Source organism: Vipera ursinii (genome assembly GCF_947247035.1).
Source record: "Vipera ursinii genome assembly, chromosome: 1".
Lineage (NCBI taxonomy): Eukaryota > Metazoa > Chordata > Lepidosauria > Squamata > Viperidae > Vipera > Vipera ursinii.
In genome coordinates this window covers 288,321,896-288,341,972 of record NC_139512.1, presented here as the reverse complement: position 1 = coordinate 288,341,972, position 20,077 = coordinate 288,321,896, and the positions used below count along the sequence as shown (strand labels likewise).

At 37.2% G+C, this 20,077-nt stretch overlaps 1 protein-coding gene across 1 annotated transcript in view; it reads right to left on the bottom strand.

Annotated features, from left to right (window-relative positions):
* The window catches only part of FMN2 (formin 2), a gene marked incomplete at its 5' end in the record, with an annotated part of 185,795 nt that overhangs the window by 39,885 nt on the left and 125,833 nt on the right, over window positions 1–20,077 (bottom strand). The window contains 5 exons of the mRNA XM_083348703.1: window positions 1,960–2,052; window positions 11,875–11,995; window positions 13,104–13,163; window positions 15,047–15,193; window positions 18,781–18,910. Of these exons, the coding sequence (XP_083204829.1) occupies window positions 1,960–2,052; window positions 11,875–11,995; window positions 13,104–13,163; window positions 15,047–15,193; window positions 18,781–18,910 (551 nt within the window). The remainder of the gene's footprint in view (window positions 1–1,959; window positions 2,053–11,874; window positions 11,996–13,103; window positions 13,164–15,046; window positions 15,194–18,780; window positions 18,911–20,077) is intronic.

The following is a 20,077-nucleotide window of genomic DNA, read 5'->3' as shown; positions in this document are numbered from 1 at the left end:
AAATGACATCTGCAGGGGAGGATTAGCTGACCAGAAAGATGTATATAGGATCACTGCTTCCCTTTCCAAGCAGCACATCCATGTCCTTAACAGAGTTTTCCAGGTGGGAAAAACTGCCAAGAGGAATGTTTCTAAGGGACTGGGAGGAGAAGAGGCCAGGGAAAGAGTTGAAATCAGATGGAGAGATGATGCAATTGGGAAAAAAAACAACACTTTCCTTCCATTGGGGCTCCTATTGTTTCTTTACTGTGACAGATAAGTAAAGGGAAGCATGGAAATCAGTTTTGAGCCTTGGCAGACAGTAAAGGCTACATGGCAGGGAAACCAGGAATTATTCCCAAACTCAGATTATATGAACTGTTGAATAACTTAAGGGCCACGAAAAGTGATAAAAAAGAGGGAGGGTCAACCTATTTTCCAAAGCATCAAAAGGCAAGACAAGAAACAATGGATGGAAACTAATGACTGTAAGGAGAGAAGCAACCTAGAACTAAGGACAATTTTTTAAAATGAGAACAATCAACTGATGGAATGGCTTGTCTTCAGAAGTTGTGGGTGCTCCTTCACAGCAGGCTTTTAAGAAGAGATTGGACAGCCACTAGTCTGGAATGGTATAGGACAGTGATGGTGAACCTTTTAGAGACTGAGTGCCCAAAAAAACCCTGCCCCTGTCACTCCGCCCCTCCCACTCCACCTGCTGGGCCACCCACCACCTCCGTGGCCCACCACAGATTGATCAGGCAACCCTACAATGATGGACATGCCCTCCATCTGCACCCCGCAGCATCATCTGCATGCAACGGGGTGTGAGGGCACAGTCTTGTCCCTGCTGCCCAGCTGCCATGTTCTTGGCTGTGCTGGTCTGCGCCCATGGGCAACTCTTCTCTGGTGGGGCTGCTGATGAGGAGGGGGCTGCAGGGAAAGGAAGGACTGGGGTGATGGTGCACATGCCCACAGAGAGGGTTCTGAGTGTCGCCTCTGGCACGCGTGCCATAGGTTCGCCACCACTGCTATAGGGTCGCCTGCTTGATAAGGGGGTTGGCTTAGAAGACCTCCAAGGTCGCTTCCAACTCCATTATTCTGTTATTTGTCAGTCTTCTGATTCTTGGCAGAGTCAGCAGATGTCAGTATAATTTAAATCTTCCATTATCACAATTGCATGCCTCTTTGAAAGACCTGCTATAGAAAGGCCTTTATCTGTATCATCTGTATCTGGACTTTTTCCCCCGAAGTCCATGAAGATTCAGGATTGGAAGAATACTGATATTTGTATATTTGTTAAAAATTTCATGGTACATCACTACTAAAGACACTAGAAAGTCTTTCTAACTTAGTTCCAAAGAAGAGGTCCTTTATTTTCTTTAAATAATTTGTGGGTATTTGTGCATGTATTTATGTAGGCATGTAATAACCCAAAAAATATTGTGCCTGCACAAAAACATGATAAAGATCAATCACTGAAAAAAAAAATGAAATGAAGGTGAAAAAGTAACTATGTCCTACAAACCCACAATTCTTTTTATATTTCCTGAACGTGACCTGGACATTTTTAGAAAATGCTTTGGATTTTGTTTCCAAAACATATGACTGTCCAGAGGCAATCTGCAAATGAAATAACCCAGAAGTTTATAGGTCCTTTGAAAAATATCACCATGTATCTGGACACAAGTCAAGGCACCAGTTTATGAAACTGTCAAGAAACAAATGTTGGAAAATTGCTTCCTACACAGAATATGAACTCAGAAAACTTTCTTAGTGAACAATGGCCACTAATAACATTCAGAAAGGGAGCACAGAACAGGTAAGCTATTTTGAAATAAGAAACCCTCTGATTAAGCTAATCTGCACATTTCTATGGCTCCAAAATAAATAGACACGTCATTCACCATGTCTAAATATTGTTTCTACAACATTCTTGTGATAAAGCTTGGAAAGATTAAATTACTAGTCATTATTTACCTTGACTAATGAATTTGTCCATGTTGTCTTTAAAGGGCTGGATGTGTTCTTCTAATGAAAACTGGCAAACTTTGCCTGCTTCTGTCTCACATGCTGAAAATTAAAGGAACATAAGGATTTGAAATAAAATGTTGCTTTACAATATTCATTATAAAGAAAAGGTAAGACTTGTGTTGGATCCCAGTGGACATCTAGGATGAGTTACAAAGTCTGATTTCTCACTGAAAAAGTACCTGTTTTTGTTGGATTACTGCCACTTAGACTGGCTAAAGTTTATTAATGATAGCTTTCATATGATTGGTCATGGAAATCTATATAAATGTAATTTTTAATGTACAGGAATACAACTTCAGTAGTTATCATTGCAATGCCACATATGTAGAATAAAAATGTATCTCACTAGAAACAAAATCAGCATGCAATATCACAGTAGCAATATCTGATCTGCTGTTTGCTTTTTTGATGCAACCCAAAATTAGCATCATTATGGATGCATACACATGCAGAATCCAGTAGCAAATCTGAAAGTCATTTAAATGTATTGGCCAAAGAACAGCTGTTTAATATGCAAATTAATGCATCTATATGTTGTTATTGCTTTCTTTGTCAAAACAAGCAAACAAGAAGTATTGAATTTCATTGGCTATTTCCAAATCCAAGCTAAAGTGTGCTGAATAATTTATCTTTTATGGTTATAGATTTAACACATTGTTAGATTTATAGCTTTTCTTTGAGAAACTCAAAGCTGTATACATAGTATTCTTACTCCATTTTTCCCCAGTAGCCACCACATGGACAAGTTATGGCAAGTGATAATAAATGGTCCAAAATAACCAGTGTGTTCCATGATCACCAAAGTATTCAATCTGGGTCTTCTCATTATAGATCCAACACCTTAAGATCTTAAATTCTGAGCATGATAAACCCATAAAATTCTCTTGTGAACTGTAACTGACATTCACCATTTAAGAGAAAAGCAGAATAAATTATGAAAGCCCTTTAAAATGTAGAATGGTCTGCAAAGTTGTGGGTAACTTTAACCTTTTATTTCAAATCACATCTGAAAAAACAATTGCTGATGATGTATTTATCAGGTTATCGAGCTCAGAGAATTTAATGGTTATGCTTGATTTCAAACTTCAAATTAAAATGTTAAAGAAAGTAAAATCTAAAGAAGTGATCTTAACTATAGGGGCACACAGTTGTGGATTTTATTTCACATGTGGTTCTAAAATTTGATGGCATTGTTCAGATGAACAAATAGAAAAATTTGACAGAATGGCAGTTAAAGTTTCAAACTTATAATAATTGGAATTAGAAAAAAAATGACAACATTTTGTGGTAAAACCCCATTTTTACAAATTTAAAAAATAATGAAAGGAATTAAGGTAGCTTTTCTCAACTTGACACTCTCTAGAAATAGCTAGACATTCTATAAGAAATACTTCCAATAAAAATGAAAGGAAATTGAGTTAAAATGTACTGCAGCTATTTGTTTATTTAATTCCTTAACATTGTTTTTACATGAATATAAAATCAATGACATGGCTTTGAAAATAAAATTGTTTTTGAATCAGACCTAGGTACAGTGCATTAAAATTACATTGGGAAATGAACATTCACTTAAAGCAAAACTGCCAGAAGTCTTTCCGAAAGTAGTAAGACTTGTTTAATAGGTGAACCTGTTTTGTTTTTTTAAATTAACTAACATTTGCTGCTTGAAGAGATTTAAAAAAAACACACACAATACTGCATCTGCCTTTCAAGGATAAGCTTTTAAAATTCATCCACAAGTGCAAATCAGATAGCCAAAACTATTTTTAAACTTTGTGGAATCCTCTACTCAGTTACAATAATTTACCAAGGCTCAGATCACACACGCTTGTAAACATGTTTAACAACCCTACCATGTAAATTCTATTGACCTCAATGAGACCATTCATGGTTACCAAGTTTAGTCTTTATAGGCTCTGTGTCTAAACAAATGTGATGTTAGGCCAATTACACAGTAAGTGGGGGAGCTGCGGTGCAATATAAGCTTGTTTTGATCGCTTATGTGGTTTCACTGACTTCTGTTGTCTCTTCAGGGAAAACCAGTCTGTTTTCTGACTTCAAGAGCAGAAAGTAGAAAACAAAATGTACATGTTTAGAGTAAAGAATGAACCATTGACAGTTTAAGAGAGAGAGGGGGAGGAAGAGAGTGCTGACTACTGAGGTATAGGAGGAAATATTGATGTTGGCTACTGAGGTATAGGAGGAAATATTGATGTTGGCTACTGAGGTATAGGAGGAAATATTGATGTTATTATCAACAACAATTAATTAGAATCAATATTTTATATTGTACCAATCTCCCATCGTCTCTTTTGCCCAACTGAAGACAAAATGAGTGGATTCAATTTAATTTACAGCATCACAAGGGATGTGGCACCTATAGAATTCAAACTCACAAACACATACAGATATGTATCTGGATTCCAAATCTGCTATCGCTTCTGCTAACAATATGCCATTTGTATGATAAAATAGCATGAGATGTCCACGAAAGGGCAGGTCTCTTTCTCCAAATATTTTATTCTGAACAGCTCATTTCCAAGCTTCTGGGTACATGGGAAAGGTCCAATATGCACTGAATAATTTGTCAAACCATAGCAAAAACAAAACAAGCAAACAGCAACAGCAACAAATCATAGTCAATTAGAATATAGGTCATATTAATATTGAAGGGTGAAAATGTTATAAAAGTTCAGCCAAACTTCTTTTAACCTGAAATTGGAAGAGAGACTATTATAATACTAAGTTACTACACCTCCGGAAAATGTATTAAAAATAAATTCAAATTTTACAAATTCAATACATGAATTGTCCCTCTACTTTAAAAATGGAGTTATGTGCATCATGAATGCATCTTATTTCCTGCTCTAAACATTCTGCCAAACTATTTTTATTAATATATTATAGACGTATGCCTTTAAAAATATTCTCTACAAGAGAGTTCTCAAGTGCTCTGACTATCCCACTGCCATACAGAAGTGATAAAAGTTGGGAACTTTAAAGATATTTTGCAGTGTAACATCAGAAGGGGAAATCACATTTAACTGTGAGTATACACCTTCTTCTTTTAGCTACTTGTTTTGGGAAAGGATTGTTCTGACTTAGGCCAATGACTGTTGGGGCTTCATAACCCTCTCCCAGAAGAGACTTGTTTGGAGCTTTAAGGATTGTAAGATGTGACTCAGAGACTGAATGAAATCTTGCCCTTCATTTACATATGGTTTCAGTTTAGAAGTCTGGATACAGCAGTGTTTCAGTCAATTAACCCTTTCAGCCATATTTGCAAAGACTACTGCTGTCTGCGGATGCAGCAAGGATGATGAGCTGGCCACAGGATCCTTCTATGAAATGGGTCAGCAGCAGTCATGAAAACCACTGAGGACTTGAATAGCCTCATTACCTTAAAATTGAATCACACCCAAAGGTGCAGCTCTCATGTGCTGCTGTTTCTCATTCTACAGGAGAACAGCCTTGGAGTGTCTTTATTTGTCACTCTGCAACTTAGGTCTACATAAGTGGCTTAGGATTGGCATGGCATGGAGGTTCCTAAGAGTGATTCTGCACTGCCCTCTATCGGGGTTACTGACCTTGGTTAGACAGAAGGTTTGTTTTGTATTTCTATATAGCTGATAGATCACCTGATGTGCCACTTCTCAATTGTATAATTTTTCCCATTAAAACTATGTTTCTCAACTTTGGCAAGTTTAAGACGTGTGGACTTTACCACCCCCTCCCCGACACACATCTTAAAGTTGTTGAGGTAGAGAAATAGTGCTTTAAAACCTGCACGCACACACACATGCACATTCATTAATCACACCCATTCAGAGTAAAATAAGAGACAGGCATATTTATGGCATAACTGTAGAAAGTATACTAGGAAAAATAAAAACCTTAGATGGCAGAAAATTAAAAATAAAGTTTCAAACAAAATTATGACATTTTCTGTAGGGAATTATGTTTTAACCTACCTATAATCTACATTTTTTAATGGTAAACTGTTTCCTAATGTTGACTGTGAACTAGAGCACTAGAGCACATATTGTAGATTGTGAAGTAAATCTGAGTAATTCAAGTAATATCATGGCATGGTGTCAATATAGTTAGGTAATTATAAATTATCACTGAATAAGACAGAATGTATAAAAACATATTAAAATTATGCCTTTTTCCACATACTTGAAGTTCATATTTATAATTTCTTAAGTTTAAAGTTACGTGTAAAAGTAAAATCTTTATAGATTCAAATTTGGATTTTGTTACAGTTGGAATTTGATTTACTGAACTGTGGCTAATCTGAGCCAGTTTGTTTCACTTAGTTCTTTTAATCTCAACAGAATAACTGTTCCCAGCAATATTATAAGATGACAAGTTCTTTCTTTCTTTTTTAAAAATCATTTTGTACCTGAGCTGTTTACAGATGATTTAGCACCAAAGGGGGCATGCTGAAGATGCCTGATCTAAAGTTTCCATCACTGTCTGCTATGATTTAAACAGTGCAACAAACAGGTTTCCACAATATACATTAAGTTCTAACTAGTAAGTTGTTCCTTACCGATATTGATGTTTTTATTGACGCGGGGGAGCTATCCCCCTGTTGACTCCTAGGAACTGCCTGGACTAGTCCCTGCAGTTTTCTTGGCAAGATTTAGGAAATGATTAGCCATTGACTGTATTCTAGAGTTGAGAGAGTGACTGCCCAAGTTGTCCCAACTGGCTTTGTGCCTAAGGTAGGACTAGAACTCATGGCTTCCCTGTTAGCTCATTACCTTAAGCCCTATATCTGTATGTATGTCTTGCTAAAAACCCTGAAAAACAATATATAAGCCACTCCAAGTCATTTTGAACTGTGAGATAGGTGGCAAATAAATTTGATAATACTGCAATAATAATAATAACATATCTCATTGCCATCAGTCTTATTTCCATGTTATGTTTTTAAATATTTAATAAAAATATTATGATCAAGCAAAGAGAGACTTTCAGAGTACTCAAAATTAAATTTCCCAAACTAGGATTATGCTGCAGGAACTTTCAAAAGAAGTTTGTCCAGCACTGTGTCCTGACATAAGTTGGGAATAGGTCTATCTTAATTTAAAAGAGGTTTACTTCTGGGTAGATGTGCATATTTGCAAAGCTTTTTTCCTAACTAGAACTGAAGTCTCTTGAAAATGTACACATTAAACTTCTATTTTCAGTTAGTTCTAAAATATGTCTATGTGTGTGAATGTGGTTGGAGGGATGAAGCATTGCAGAAATCAATATAAATGTTACATGTAAAATACTCTTGTATTGTTTCAGTGGACCCAGCTACTCGATGCTCTTTAAGACAGCAAGGTGATTTTTAAGTCTTGTAGCAAGTACTAATATTTTGAATGTGGAATGAATGACCTATTGAAAGTTATAGCTTGGCACAACTATAGCAAGAAACTCTGGTGACAATCAGGAGAGATCAAAAGCAGATCAGATTGCTTAAGAAATGCCGTGTCAAGGAACTGAGAAAGGCACAACTGAGGATCCTAGAGAACTGTGAAATTGAAGGGCAATTAATGGAGCCAAACTGGTAGATATATTAATAAAATCCTGAGCTGTCTCAGACCCTTTGTTTATTAGAATGTCTGTCTGGTACATAACAGATTAATGTTCAACCACATAAAGCTTTAAAACAAATGGAAAAGAAACTAATGACAGCTGAAGAAGAAATATTATAGAAATTGTTACTTCAACTGCAAAAAACAAAAAAAACAAAAAAAAAACAAAAAACCCTCCATATTCTAAAGTATAAGAAAGCTGCCCACATCTTGCAAAAAAAAACCACCCTAAAATTAATGTTTTTTTATTTAATATTCTTTATGTCTTTTTCCTCCTGAATTAACTAAGTTCAGTGCATACTTCTCACAAAACAAGCAAACAAATTAAGGTGTGGAATCTGTGCAGTTACTATTTTAAAAATAATGTAAAATGGTTTTTCCTTTTAAGGAAATTCAGTTTAATTCTCCTTTTCAGCCCTATGTATACAAAAGATATCCCCTTGATTATGTACCATAAAGTAAATACTGTAATTACAAAAATAATATAGGTTTGTTTGAAAGCCAGCTTGGTGTAGTGGTTAATGTATGAAGCTAGAAGCCAGGAGACTGTGAGTTCTAGTCCCACTTTAGGCACAAAGCCAGCTGAGCGACCTCGCAGTTGTCACTTTCTCTTAGTCCCAGAAAGGAGGAAATGACAATTACTTCCAAAAAATCTTGCCAAGAAAACTGCAGGGACTAGTCCAGGCAGTGTCTGAGAATTGGACACCACTGAAGTGAAAACTGCCCACTGAGCAAATATTAGTTGTACCAATTTTTTGACACAAGTTATTGACACATTTAGGTACAGGAAGAAACTGTTTCATCCATGTATGTATTTAATTTGGGAGGGCAGAAATACAAGCTGTATATGTAGCAGGCATTTAAAATATGCAGCTGCACCAACACTCCTGGTCACATCCACATTAACTAGTATTATTTTGTGTTCCCTAGTGGTCATGTTCTTTTTGATGCTGTGCCTGCCCTATGGTACAGCCTTCGGAGGGAGCCAGCTGGCCCACAACCCTACTGGCCTTTTACAAGGTAATAAACGATTTGGATTTTCCCATAAGATTAAAATTGGGAGGAAAGGCAAGTCCTATTATCTTACTGTTTTATTTCAGTGGCTTGAAAGACAATGTTATATTTGACCCCAGGAATACATTATAGTAGGGTTTGTTTTTTTTAATGAAATGTGTCATTGTTTTTGGTTTTAAGCTCTGTACCTCACCCAGAGTCACCTTTGTGAGATGGGCAGCCCTACTGTGCAAATTGTTTGTCAACTAAGTTAAGCTAAATTAAACTAAACACAACACCTGGAAATCATTCAGTACACATCCTTCATCTATTAGTGCCATTATCCCTTTTACCACTTACTTTTTTTATTGGTGACTCAATAATCATGCACGTTATGCTCGCACCCCTAAATCTAATTGGTATACAAGCCTTGGGTGTAGAAAATCAGTTCCATCTCCTTTGTCTCTAATCTGAGCCAGAAGCTGTCTTGTGACTTACGATGTTGTCTTACCCTTCTGTTTGGTCTGGCTTCTGTCTTGTCTCCAGAAGGAAAGCGGCAGCTCAGACATTCCAGTGAAATGCATTCCTTCATCGTGCATACAGCAATAGTGATCTGACTTACATTTTGGCCTTGCTGGTCACATTCTCCCATGTCCCTTGGAAAAATCCATTAGAGGAGGGAGGGCCAGCTGAGTGGCAGAAATAGTACTATCCTCCAAGACTTTCAATACACTAACTGCAGGGCTAGTCCTGTAACGATCAACCTTACTAACAACTTTTCATTATAACACAGGGATTTAGTATCAGCACAGTGTTCCATAGAAGTGTTCCACACCATAGAAAGAGAGGTGTTGCAACATTGAGAAAGATACCTCCCTTTCTACTGGGGCTCTCTAGAAAATGGTCTTTAAGGCAGGGTAGGTAGCCTATTTCTGGCTGAGACAAGGTGAAAAGATTCAAAGAAAGGGAGATGAGTTGTCAGGAGAGTTCATTTCTTGTTTTTAAAAGCTATTTCATGAATTCATCCATTTAAGTCTATTTGTTTATAGGATCAAGCTCCCAAGATTGCAGGTGGTTTACAGATGTCTATATTACACAATGTGTATGCTAAAGCATAATCATTATGAGGATGTCTCTCATACAGATTATTAAAAAAAACTGCTTTTCAAACTGAACCTCAAATGAAGTGCTAATAATTAGTTTCCAAATGGCTACTGAAAAAAAAGACTGCCTTGACAACTGTGTGGAAAGCTAAAAGAAGAGCATCTTTGCTGGAAAGGGATTTCAAAGCTTTGGGGCTACCACCAAGAAGGACAATTTGGGGGTTTACATTCCATCCAGTTCTTTATTCAGGAAGGCAGGTTTTAACTACGGGAGATTTTCCTTAACTTTAATGCTATACAGCAGTGTTTCTCAACCTTGGCATTGTTTCGCACCTTGAAGATATGTGGACTTCAACTCCCAGAATTCTCCAGCCAGCTTGGAGGTATTTACCTTTGTTTATAGCAACTTTATGCTATGTTTACATTTTCATACATTTATTTATTTTCACTCCAAAAACCTATTTTCTGATCAGTCACTGCTGTCACAGTATTAATTTAGTCCAATCCCCAAAGCAAAAACTGCTTTTTAGCCACTATATTTAGCATGTTTTTTTAATATCTACTGTATTAGTCAATCAATATCACACACATGCTCACAAAAGTGTTGATATTTTGTTCCGCTATGTATTTTGCTTTTGCTGTATTATGGTACTTCCGCTATTTTTAAAGCCTGTTTATCCAGTATGAACAGTTCCTTTTGGAGTTTTTGTGTGAATCATCAGTCTTAGTTTAAATCCCAGGGGACCCAGAAAATTAGGGCTTGCCTATATAATGGAAATGAAAGTTTAGGGAAAGTGGCTAGAACCAAAGATATTAATTTTGACATCTGGAAAAAGTTAGTATATTTTATATCAGCTTTCTTGGCAGGAGACATCCCCCCCCTCATTCTTTCTCTCAGTCTCATTCATTCTCTCTCTCTCTCCCTCTCTTTCTCTTTCTCTTATATAGTATTACATATCTACAAACCTTACAATAGGCCCTTAAGACCTGCCAATATTAGTATTTCCATATTAGCGTTAGCATACTGCAGAGAAGGGTGAGGCTTAGAAACAGAACTAGATCAGGAGACAAAATTCTTCACTATGTTTGTGGGCAGAGCAACTGGCTGGATAGTTTCTCCTACAATCTTTCCACGTTGACCTCTCCCCTTCCATCAATCACAACTGCATTGAAAAAGGTGGGATGAATTCTTCCTAAAACTTCTCCTGGTATTTAACTGATGCATTGGAAATCAAACAGAATGCACACCACTGAAGAGATGTTTCTAAAATAAAGAGAGAACATTTCCACAAACCCTTTGGCTAACGTTTTAACAGAAAAAGCCCAAGGCTATCACGTTCCCTTCTTGAAAGGAAGTTTAAAGTTTCTTGACCCAAACAGGCCTGGCTGCCTAGCTTCCTGATTTGGACACTGTGTTTGCCACACAATTAAGATAAAAAAGAAAAACATTGTAGGACTATGTTTTTTCTGCCCTGTGCTAGACAGAACAATAGCAAATTGCCTTAGAGAAACTAACACTTGTGGCAAAGATGAGATTTGAACTGAGCGCTTTCAAATTTTCCTATTCTTTGCCCAATCTCCCAGGATTTCCAGATAGGTTGCAGAAACTTGCAAAAACCTTGGTGGATCATGGTTGTGGAAGGTATTTTTGCAATTTAGCAACAGAATTGTATAAATGTCTATATGGACAGAAATCCTTCTGAGTTTCATGAAACCAATTTCTGGGTAATTCTGCACAGGATGTAGCCTAAGAAGTCTCTGAAATTTGTTTTAGGAATATACTGATTATTTAGGAAGAATCTTCAGCAATTCCTAGATGAAATTTGATTTCTCAAACATTGAGCTTTGAGAAAAAAAATATATATTTAAAAATATATTTTATATACAATATTCATATATGTATTATATATTACATATTTTAAATAAATTTGATACATTTCAGATTTGCAATTGAATTTTCCCACTTCCTTTCTTAAGACAAATCTATCTGAATCTTTAAATATAATTCAAAATGCAACCTAAGGTCTGATATATTTCTGTATCTGAGAATTTGTCTCTCACAGTGGCTTTCTCATTGCTATTTCTTCTTGGTGGCACAGATTAGAGGTATTTGCCAGAATGTTCCCATGTCTACCTAAAAAACAAAGTGACTAGGAGTATCAGAAAGCTTTTACCTCTCAAGTCTTTTCTCAGCTTGCGAAGATCCTTATTGAACTCTTCAAATTTTAGCTGAGAAGCTTGAAAAAGATCCTGCGGTTCTGGAAGAGGGAAGATGCATTGTTCTTTTCCAGCATCCTGGCAATAGATAATAGATAATATAAATAGATAATATAACATTGAGACAAGAACTATATATTTCTCTTTCTTTCATTCATTATATTACCGAAGTGATTCAAGAGCAAGTATCGTTTAAGGCAGGGGTGAGGAACCAGCTGCCTTCACATTCTTTTCTTTTGGCTCTGCTAAATTTCTGTATTAGTGATAGTATAATCTGTAAAGGGAATGTTCTTGATTGGGTGCCATTTAAATGTCAGAAATAGCAATTCAGTGGCAAACTTAAGAGCTGGTTTGGTATAGAAGTTAAAGCACCAGGCTAGATACCAGGAGACTGTTAATTTTATTCCTGCCTAATGCTGGGTGACTTTGGGCCAGTCACTCTCTCAGCAAAACTCACCTCCCAGGGCTGTTGTTATGGGGAAAATAGGAGGAAGGAGTATTAGATATGTTTGTCACCCTGAATTATTGATAAAAATAAAGGCAGGATACATACACAGAAACACACAGACACACAGACACACACACAAAATCCGGTCAGTTTTGCTTTCCTTTGATAGATTTTAGCCAATGATACTACTGAGCATATGCTAGGAATATCTTTCACTTTAGAAAGTATCTAAGCCAGCATTTCCCAACCTTAGCCATTTTAAGATGTGTGGACTTCAACTCCCAGAATACTCCAGCCAGCCATGCTGGCTGGGGTATTCTGGGAATTGAAGTCCACATATCTTAAAATGGCTAAGGTTGGGAAACACTGATCTAAGCCATAAGCAAACAACAACCAGATTTATCAACTGCCTTCATTGCAATCTTAAGGAACCAGAAGATAAAGAGATGACATCCAATATTGTGAAAGAAACACCTGAACATGAAATGGAACACTTTTTAAACTCGCCTTCATACTGCACACTTCCTATGCCTTCAAACACCTTCCTTAGAGGTTGAGAAATGAAGCCTGAGGTTAAAAAAGCAGATTTTTGAGCGCATATGAAAGGATTTCTTTCTTTATTCTTTGTTTCCTCAAGAAGCCACCCTCCTAGATCTCACTAAAAGTATTTATATTAAATGACAGAAACAAAAACTATCCTAAAAGAAAAAAAAGGTTAAAATGGAAGTTCATACTTACCTCATCAAAGTTACGCAGATAATATGAAACAATATACGACAGAAGACTCCTGCTGTTATCCTGTATAAAGTCAAAATTAAATAGCATTTAGATATGAAATATATTGACATTTAGATCAAATAATTTCTATTTGTATACATTTGGATCAGATCCTTGGATAACAACCACTCCTTCAGCGGCCATTCAAAGTTATGATGGTGCTGAATGAGGAGACTCATGACTTGTCATAGTAGCTGTTGCTGCTGTCCTGTAATCCTGATTTGGGTGCTTGGCAACCATCTTGCAATTATGATGGTGGCAGCATCCCGCCCTCACATGAGGAGCCCTGACGTTGCAGTGGTAAAAATATTGCAGGGTAACTCTGTCCACAGCCTGGAGTTCAGTCCTGATGGGCTGTAGGTTAACATAGTCTTCTACCCTTCCAAAGTCAGTAAAATGAGAACCCGGATTGTTGGGGGCCATATATTGATATTGTAAACCACTTGGAGAGTGCTGTAAAGCACAATGGAATGGTATATAAGTGCTATTGCTATTGGTTATCACCTTTGTGATCTTCACTGCCAGCTTCCAACCATCAAAGCCAATAAAGAAACCGGCAGCAGTTCTCAAATGGTAATCATGTGACAATGCTCTTAACTATAATGTGGAATTTGTTCAATGGTAGCAATCAGAATTGCTGGAGCTGCTGTTGTAAGTTGGTGCAGTCATGTGATACCCCACTTTATGAGATCGCTTAGGGATAGAGTTGCCAGTCACCACCATTACGTACGGACTGCCTGCGTTATGCAAGAAAGCAAATGAAAGCCCAAAATGGAAGTGAGAACAAAATCAAAAGCCTTCCATGCATTTATGCAATAGATAATAGAGGTTTTTTAAAATTATCATTGTTAAGGCGACATGCTAGTTCTATAGTGTAGGCAAGAATTCTAGGAAATGTTGAAACGAAAAGGTCCTCCTCTTTCTGAGCCTTTACCCAGTTTTTTTTTAAAAATTTGTTACTGAAATACCAAAAAGGAAAATATATGCAAACAATGGGAAGATTACCGAGATGTTATATACATTCATTATTAAATAGAACACATATGTAGTTTTAAAACCGCTGAATATGTTTGTTTTTCAATATTAATAATAGGAGAAATATCAGAATTTTAGAAGTGGTAATCCAATGTGCTGACAATGAACAGGATTTAGTGATAGATTAATTTGTCAGGTTCAGGTTTCTTCCATGAACACAGGTTTATTTTAATCTATATCACTATGAATTTACAAATTTGGAAGGAAAAATAGCACAAAACTGACTGATCATTGTTACATCTCCTGGTATATATCCTTTTTAATACTTTTTTCCTCCTAATATGCATACTAGTAGTCCTAGAGATATGGCCACAACTGAGCCCAAAATTTATATTGCTAAGTGAGAAATTTGTTACGTGAATTTTGCCCCATTTTGCAACTTTTCTTACCACATTTGTTGAGTGAATCACTGCAGTTGTTACTCACACAGTTGTTAAGTGAATCTGGCTTCCCCACTGACTTTGCTTGTCAGAAGGTCGCAAAAGGTGAGCACATGACCCTGGGACACCGCAACGGTCATTAATGTGAGTCAGTTGTCAAGCATCCAAATGTAAATCACATGACCATGGGAATGCTGCAATGGTCACAAGCAGGGCTTTTTTTGTCATAGAACGCCCCAGAACGGAGTTCCGGCACCTTTTTTGGATGGAACCTTGTAGGGTAGGCAAGGCAGGTTGTATGACATGTGTGAGTTCCGGCACCTTTTTCTTTTACAAATAAAGCACTGGTCATAAGTGTGAAAAGTGATCTTAAGTCACTTTTTTCAATGCATCACCAGAGCACTGTAAGCACTGTAACCATGAGCCTTTCAGGCTTAATAAAGCAATGCAGCATAATGTTAAATTAAGGCATGGCAGGATAAAACGTACACTACTCTTGACATCTTTGAGTTTGGGAAGTATGTCTAATCCAAAACCATCTGCTTGTCCTCTTGTCCTATTTCCACCATTCATGTAATTCCCAAAAGCCAGGACCAAGCCTAGAACTCGCATAACTCCTGAGCCACTTTTCAACATCTAGGGAAACAAGATGCAGATAGGTTACTACAGAACATGTTAGAAACATTTCATTTTACCTAATAAAAAGTGTGCAAACACATAGCAGTTGTCAAAACAGTTGAAAGCAATATAATTTTAAATACTTCATAATCACATCGGGGTGATTCCAAAGTAATAAAAATTCTAAAATTTCAGTAATAATTACATTTTTAATTTAATGGTACAGGGTTTCCTGCCTTAGCAGGGGGTTGGACTAGATGACCTCCAAGGTCCCTTCCAACTTATTGTTATTGTTATTGTTATTATTATTATTATTATTATTATTATTATTATTATTATTATTATTATTATTATTTCTTACTATTATGTAGATGTATCGCTAATAAAAAAATCAAAGAAATTTATATCTTGGGAAAAGGGGCTATGGAACTCTTCAAGCCAATACCCAAGTACTATTTACATATGCAGGAATATTAACTCTGTGAGCTTCGAACTTAAAAGTAGTTTTTATTTTAAGATTAGCACAGAGCTGGGGAGCTTATGACTTTTCAAATGTTGTTCAAGTACTCTACCATTGGACAGGGTGGAAAAGAGTTGTTGTTCAGCAGGATTTGCAACGACATAAATTCCCCACCTATACCATAAGAGGAAGGCTTTTCTAACATTGCTTAAGGGAATAGAAACAAAATATTGATCTATAGTTTAGAGTAAGAGATATTCAAGTTCAGGTACCTGTCAATTTTTGCCAAAGCTTGCTCAAATTTCTTTAAGTTAATATTGAACGATTCTAGCATGATCAGCTTGGCCCAGAACCCACACAATAATCCCTTGACATGAAACCATCGTACAAGAGACACAGGAAGTGCTGCACTAATTAAACGTAATGGAACTGGGGAAGAACTTTGAGACAGAGCCAAGAGATGCTGCCTGGGGAACAGTCAGATAAGAGACAGCAGAGCTCACAAATGGACATGGGTGAAGCAAGAGACTCAGAAGAAACCTTCCTTAGTTGCTTGGATTATAAACAAGATGGGAGAGGGAAGAGAGAGGTGTACTTTCAGACTTGAAAGTTTCTGTCAATTTGGCTTTACCATAAAGTATAATTAGCTCATCTGATTGTGATTCCCATCTGGTTTACTCCGTGAGACCAACATCAACCTTGCAACCTTTCCCCCTGCTTTCTTTACAACTCAAGAAAGTAAGGGAGGAACCCTTCTGAGCCTGTTGCCCATCCCACTATCCAGTTGTAGGTCATGCTGTCTCTTATTCAACTGTTCGCTTAGGAGAATCTCTTAGCCCAGTCTCCCAAGGCCTTTCCCATACACCAACCTCCTAAAACTACTAAGTAGACAGTGGAACATGAGTGAGCAGAGACAAGCAGCAGTTGTAGGAGAATGAGTTAATCTTCCTGGCACTGAAATATTTGAAAGAACCATGCAGGCTGATCCCTATAATCAGTGCAAAGGTTTCTGAATGGAAGAAGGCATCTGGAAAAATTAAACTATTCAAATTAAATTTTATAAAGTATATTCGTGATTTGGCAAATGTGAAAAATACAGAGCTTTGTAACAAAGGGGGCACAGATCTACCCTTTCCTTAAGGCATAGGAATTCTTGACAGCAATGAAAAGCCTGATGAGCAAAAAGTACACTTTTTTTTTTTAAAAAAAAGAACAAATGGCTATATTGTTAACAGTATGAGGATAAAAAGTTGGATAGCCTCATATTCTCCTTCAAGAAAAAGTGGGATAGAAATAAATACATAAATGGGAAATAAATACATAAATGGGAAACATTGACTCAATTACTTAGCAAAATAGATACACTATTTCCCGGTACTCCCATGTTACACCTTTGCTCCGCGAGCTACATTGGTTACCAGTTGTCTTCCGGGTGAGGTTCAAGGTCTTAGTGACGGTTTTTAAGTCCCTACATGGCATGGGTCCGGAATACCTCGGGGACCACCTGCTGCCGGCGTCAACCCCCCTCCGCCCTGTGCGTTCCCACAGAGAGGGCCTCCTCAGGGTGCCTCCAGTCAGAGAATGCCGGCTGGTGGCCCCCAGGGGGAGGGCCTTCTCTGTGGGCGCCCCGGCCTTATGGAATGAACTGCCGGTGGAGCTCCGGATGGCACCGGATCTCCGCTCCTTCCGGCGCGGGTTAAAGACCCACCTGTTTGAACAAGCTGGCCTGGCCTGATGGGGAGTTAATTTGGGTTTTTAAATATTTGTATATTTTACTGTTTTATCTTGGGCATTAATTTAATTCTATTTTAACTTTTGTAGTTTTGTACTTTTATTATCTGCCCTGTTCACCGCCCTGAGTCCCTAGGGAGAAGGGCGGTATAAAAATTTAATAAAACTAAACTAAAACTAAACTATTGCTCTGCATATTATTCCCATTCCATTAAAATTGATAATAACAGATTAAATATTTTGGGGAAGGCCATCTAGATGGGCTCCAATGAAAATTTCAGATGGAATACAATGCAAGCAGTGGTGGGATTCAAATATGTGAACAACCGGTTCTCTGTGTGGATGCCACTTCCAGAAGTCCATTCTGGACCTGGGCAACTGGTTCTGCCGAAGTGGTGTGAACTGGCTGAATCCCACCACTGAATGCAACGGACTTTCTATTCCCTTAGTGACACTGCTTCCAGTTAAATTCCATGGACTATATGGGACAATGGCAGCAAAATGTTCATCAATGGATTGACCTCTGATTGGCTGCAACCACATAAGCAGAAAGCCTTAAATAGGAGGAAACTGGTTCCAGCAGAACAGCAGTGGTAGCAGAACAGGCTGCAAACTAGCGTGTCACAAGCTTTGTAAAAAGGCAATGAAGTTTGGGGAGTGAGAAATTATTAAGTCTCCTGAGCAACATGTCTTTAACTGAACATTTTAAAGCAATCCATCAATGCCCTGCAAACTTTTCCCTATGGAGAATTACAGCTATGAAAGCCTCACATGGAGCTGATAGTATTGAGAAAAAAGGGGGGAGTGTTATATATACCCTCCTCCCACAATAGTTTCAAAATCATCTTTGCAGCATTGTCAATAGCAACTATGATTTGTTGAGACTGAAGAAGAATCTTGAAGTTATAGCAATTATCTTCAAGATTATATAGCCTCTGTAATATTAACTAATATTTGTTAATTGTTATAAAGTTAAGTGTGGGAGATTGCTGCTGTTGCCAATGCTGTCAAAATTACAATGGGCTGATTATTAGATATTATTATAGAAACAAAGGCACTTCTAAAAGAAAAAAAAGTCAATGTGTGTTTGTTTGGAAATACTGAAGGGAAGCCAGTGTCTGTTACAAAGAGCGAAGATTTTGCTTTGGCAGAGGAAGAAGGTATATTATTCTCTAGAGGTTGATGTGCATTGGCTATAGACTTGTGGTGTTATACTTCAGCAATGAAAGCCAAATCTTAAGATTTACTTTGATCTTGAAGCACAATCATAAAATGTTCCATTCAGCAGGACTGCTATCCTTCACATTTAATGAGCATGTAAAATAAATAAAACTTTTGAAATATGAGTATTGTTGAATAATGAAGATTAAATATCAGCCAATCTAGGCCTTGCATCAGATGGTCCAGAACCTACCTCACACAGTTTCTGCAACAATTCAAGTTTGCTTCGGAGAGAGGAAATGCTTTCAGAGAATGTTGATTGGAACAGGATACAAAAGGCTCGTTCAGAGAAGTTGGGAATCAGGGAAAGCTCATAAAGAAACCTGGAGGCGTTAAGGAAAAATATGACTGAGATCTATTAAAAGAACTTGGTTCTTTTATTTTTATCTTTTATCTTTTATTTTTTTTCACAAAAAGAGGTTCAGAATTATAGTCTAAAATCATTCCCAATTAAACCAATGAATAATGAAAATTGTTTGTTCTGAATGAGAACAGATTATTTCTATGATTGTGAAACCCAAACATAGGGGGAAGGGTAACAAAGGACTGGCAAGGGGTATTTAAATGGTTCTGAACACAACAAGACTAAAGAACAATGAGTTCCATTCCTTCTCTGAAACTGGCAGTGGAACTTCTGGAGCTACCTAGAAGTCTTCCACCTGAAATGAGACTTCCAGTTGATACAGATACCTCTCACCCCTTACCAACTCACTTTAGCCACTACTAAGCAATGAAAAAACATCAGTTTTGCAAATAGTGTCTGACTGTCATTTTAATTTCCCATAAGGACACTGATATCCCAACAGAGAAATGTTCTGACACTTGTCTTGAAGAAAAAGAAGACAGTGGGAAAAGAGAAGATCCATTAAAATACAAGTCCCTTGAAATGATTTAGGTCCTCAAAAAAGTGACTAATACTGCTATCCTGTTACTGGGACTCAGAATTTTGGTTCAGATATTGAATGTGTTTCACTCATCAGCAGTAGAAAAAAAAATAGATAAAAAGATAAATTAGTATACTTGGGGTCTGTGCATGTTTATATACTACTTCTTGAAGAGGATGGGAACAGTTATCAGAGATTGCTGCAGAATCTTACTTCTCCCTCCTGATAGAGGACTGGTCAGTGCAAAAGTACACACATATACACATACATATACATACATCTTTGCCTGAAAATATAAATTAACACTAAATGTCCTGGGATATTCGATTAACAAAAATCCTGAGCAACAGGTGAGAACTTGCAAGATTTCAGCTATTTCACATGATATCTCACCTATTTTTAGCATATAATCAGGGAGCTCGGGAGATGAATTAACATTATAAGGAAAGTGACATCAAATATATTTTGGTGTCTATCAAATGTTATGTCTGTAAGTGCAGTTACTATACACACATGCGCACACACACACACACACACACACACACACAGAAAGCTAGACTGAGTTCATTTGAAGTAGGGATTAAGATGTAAATCCAAAGAATGTGC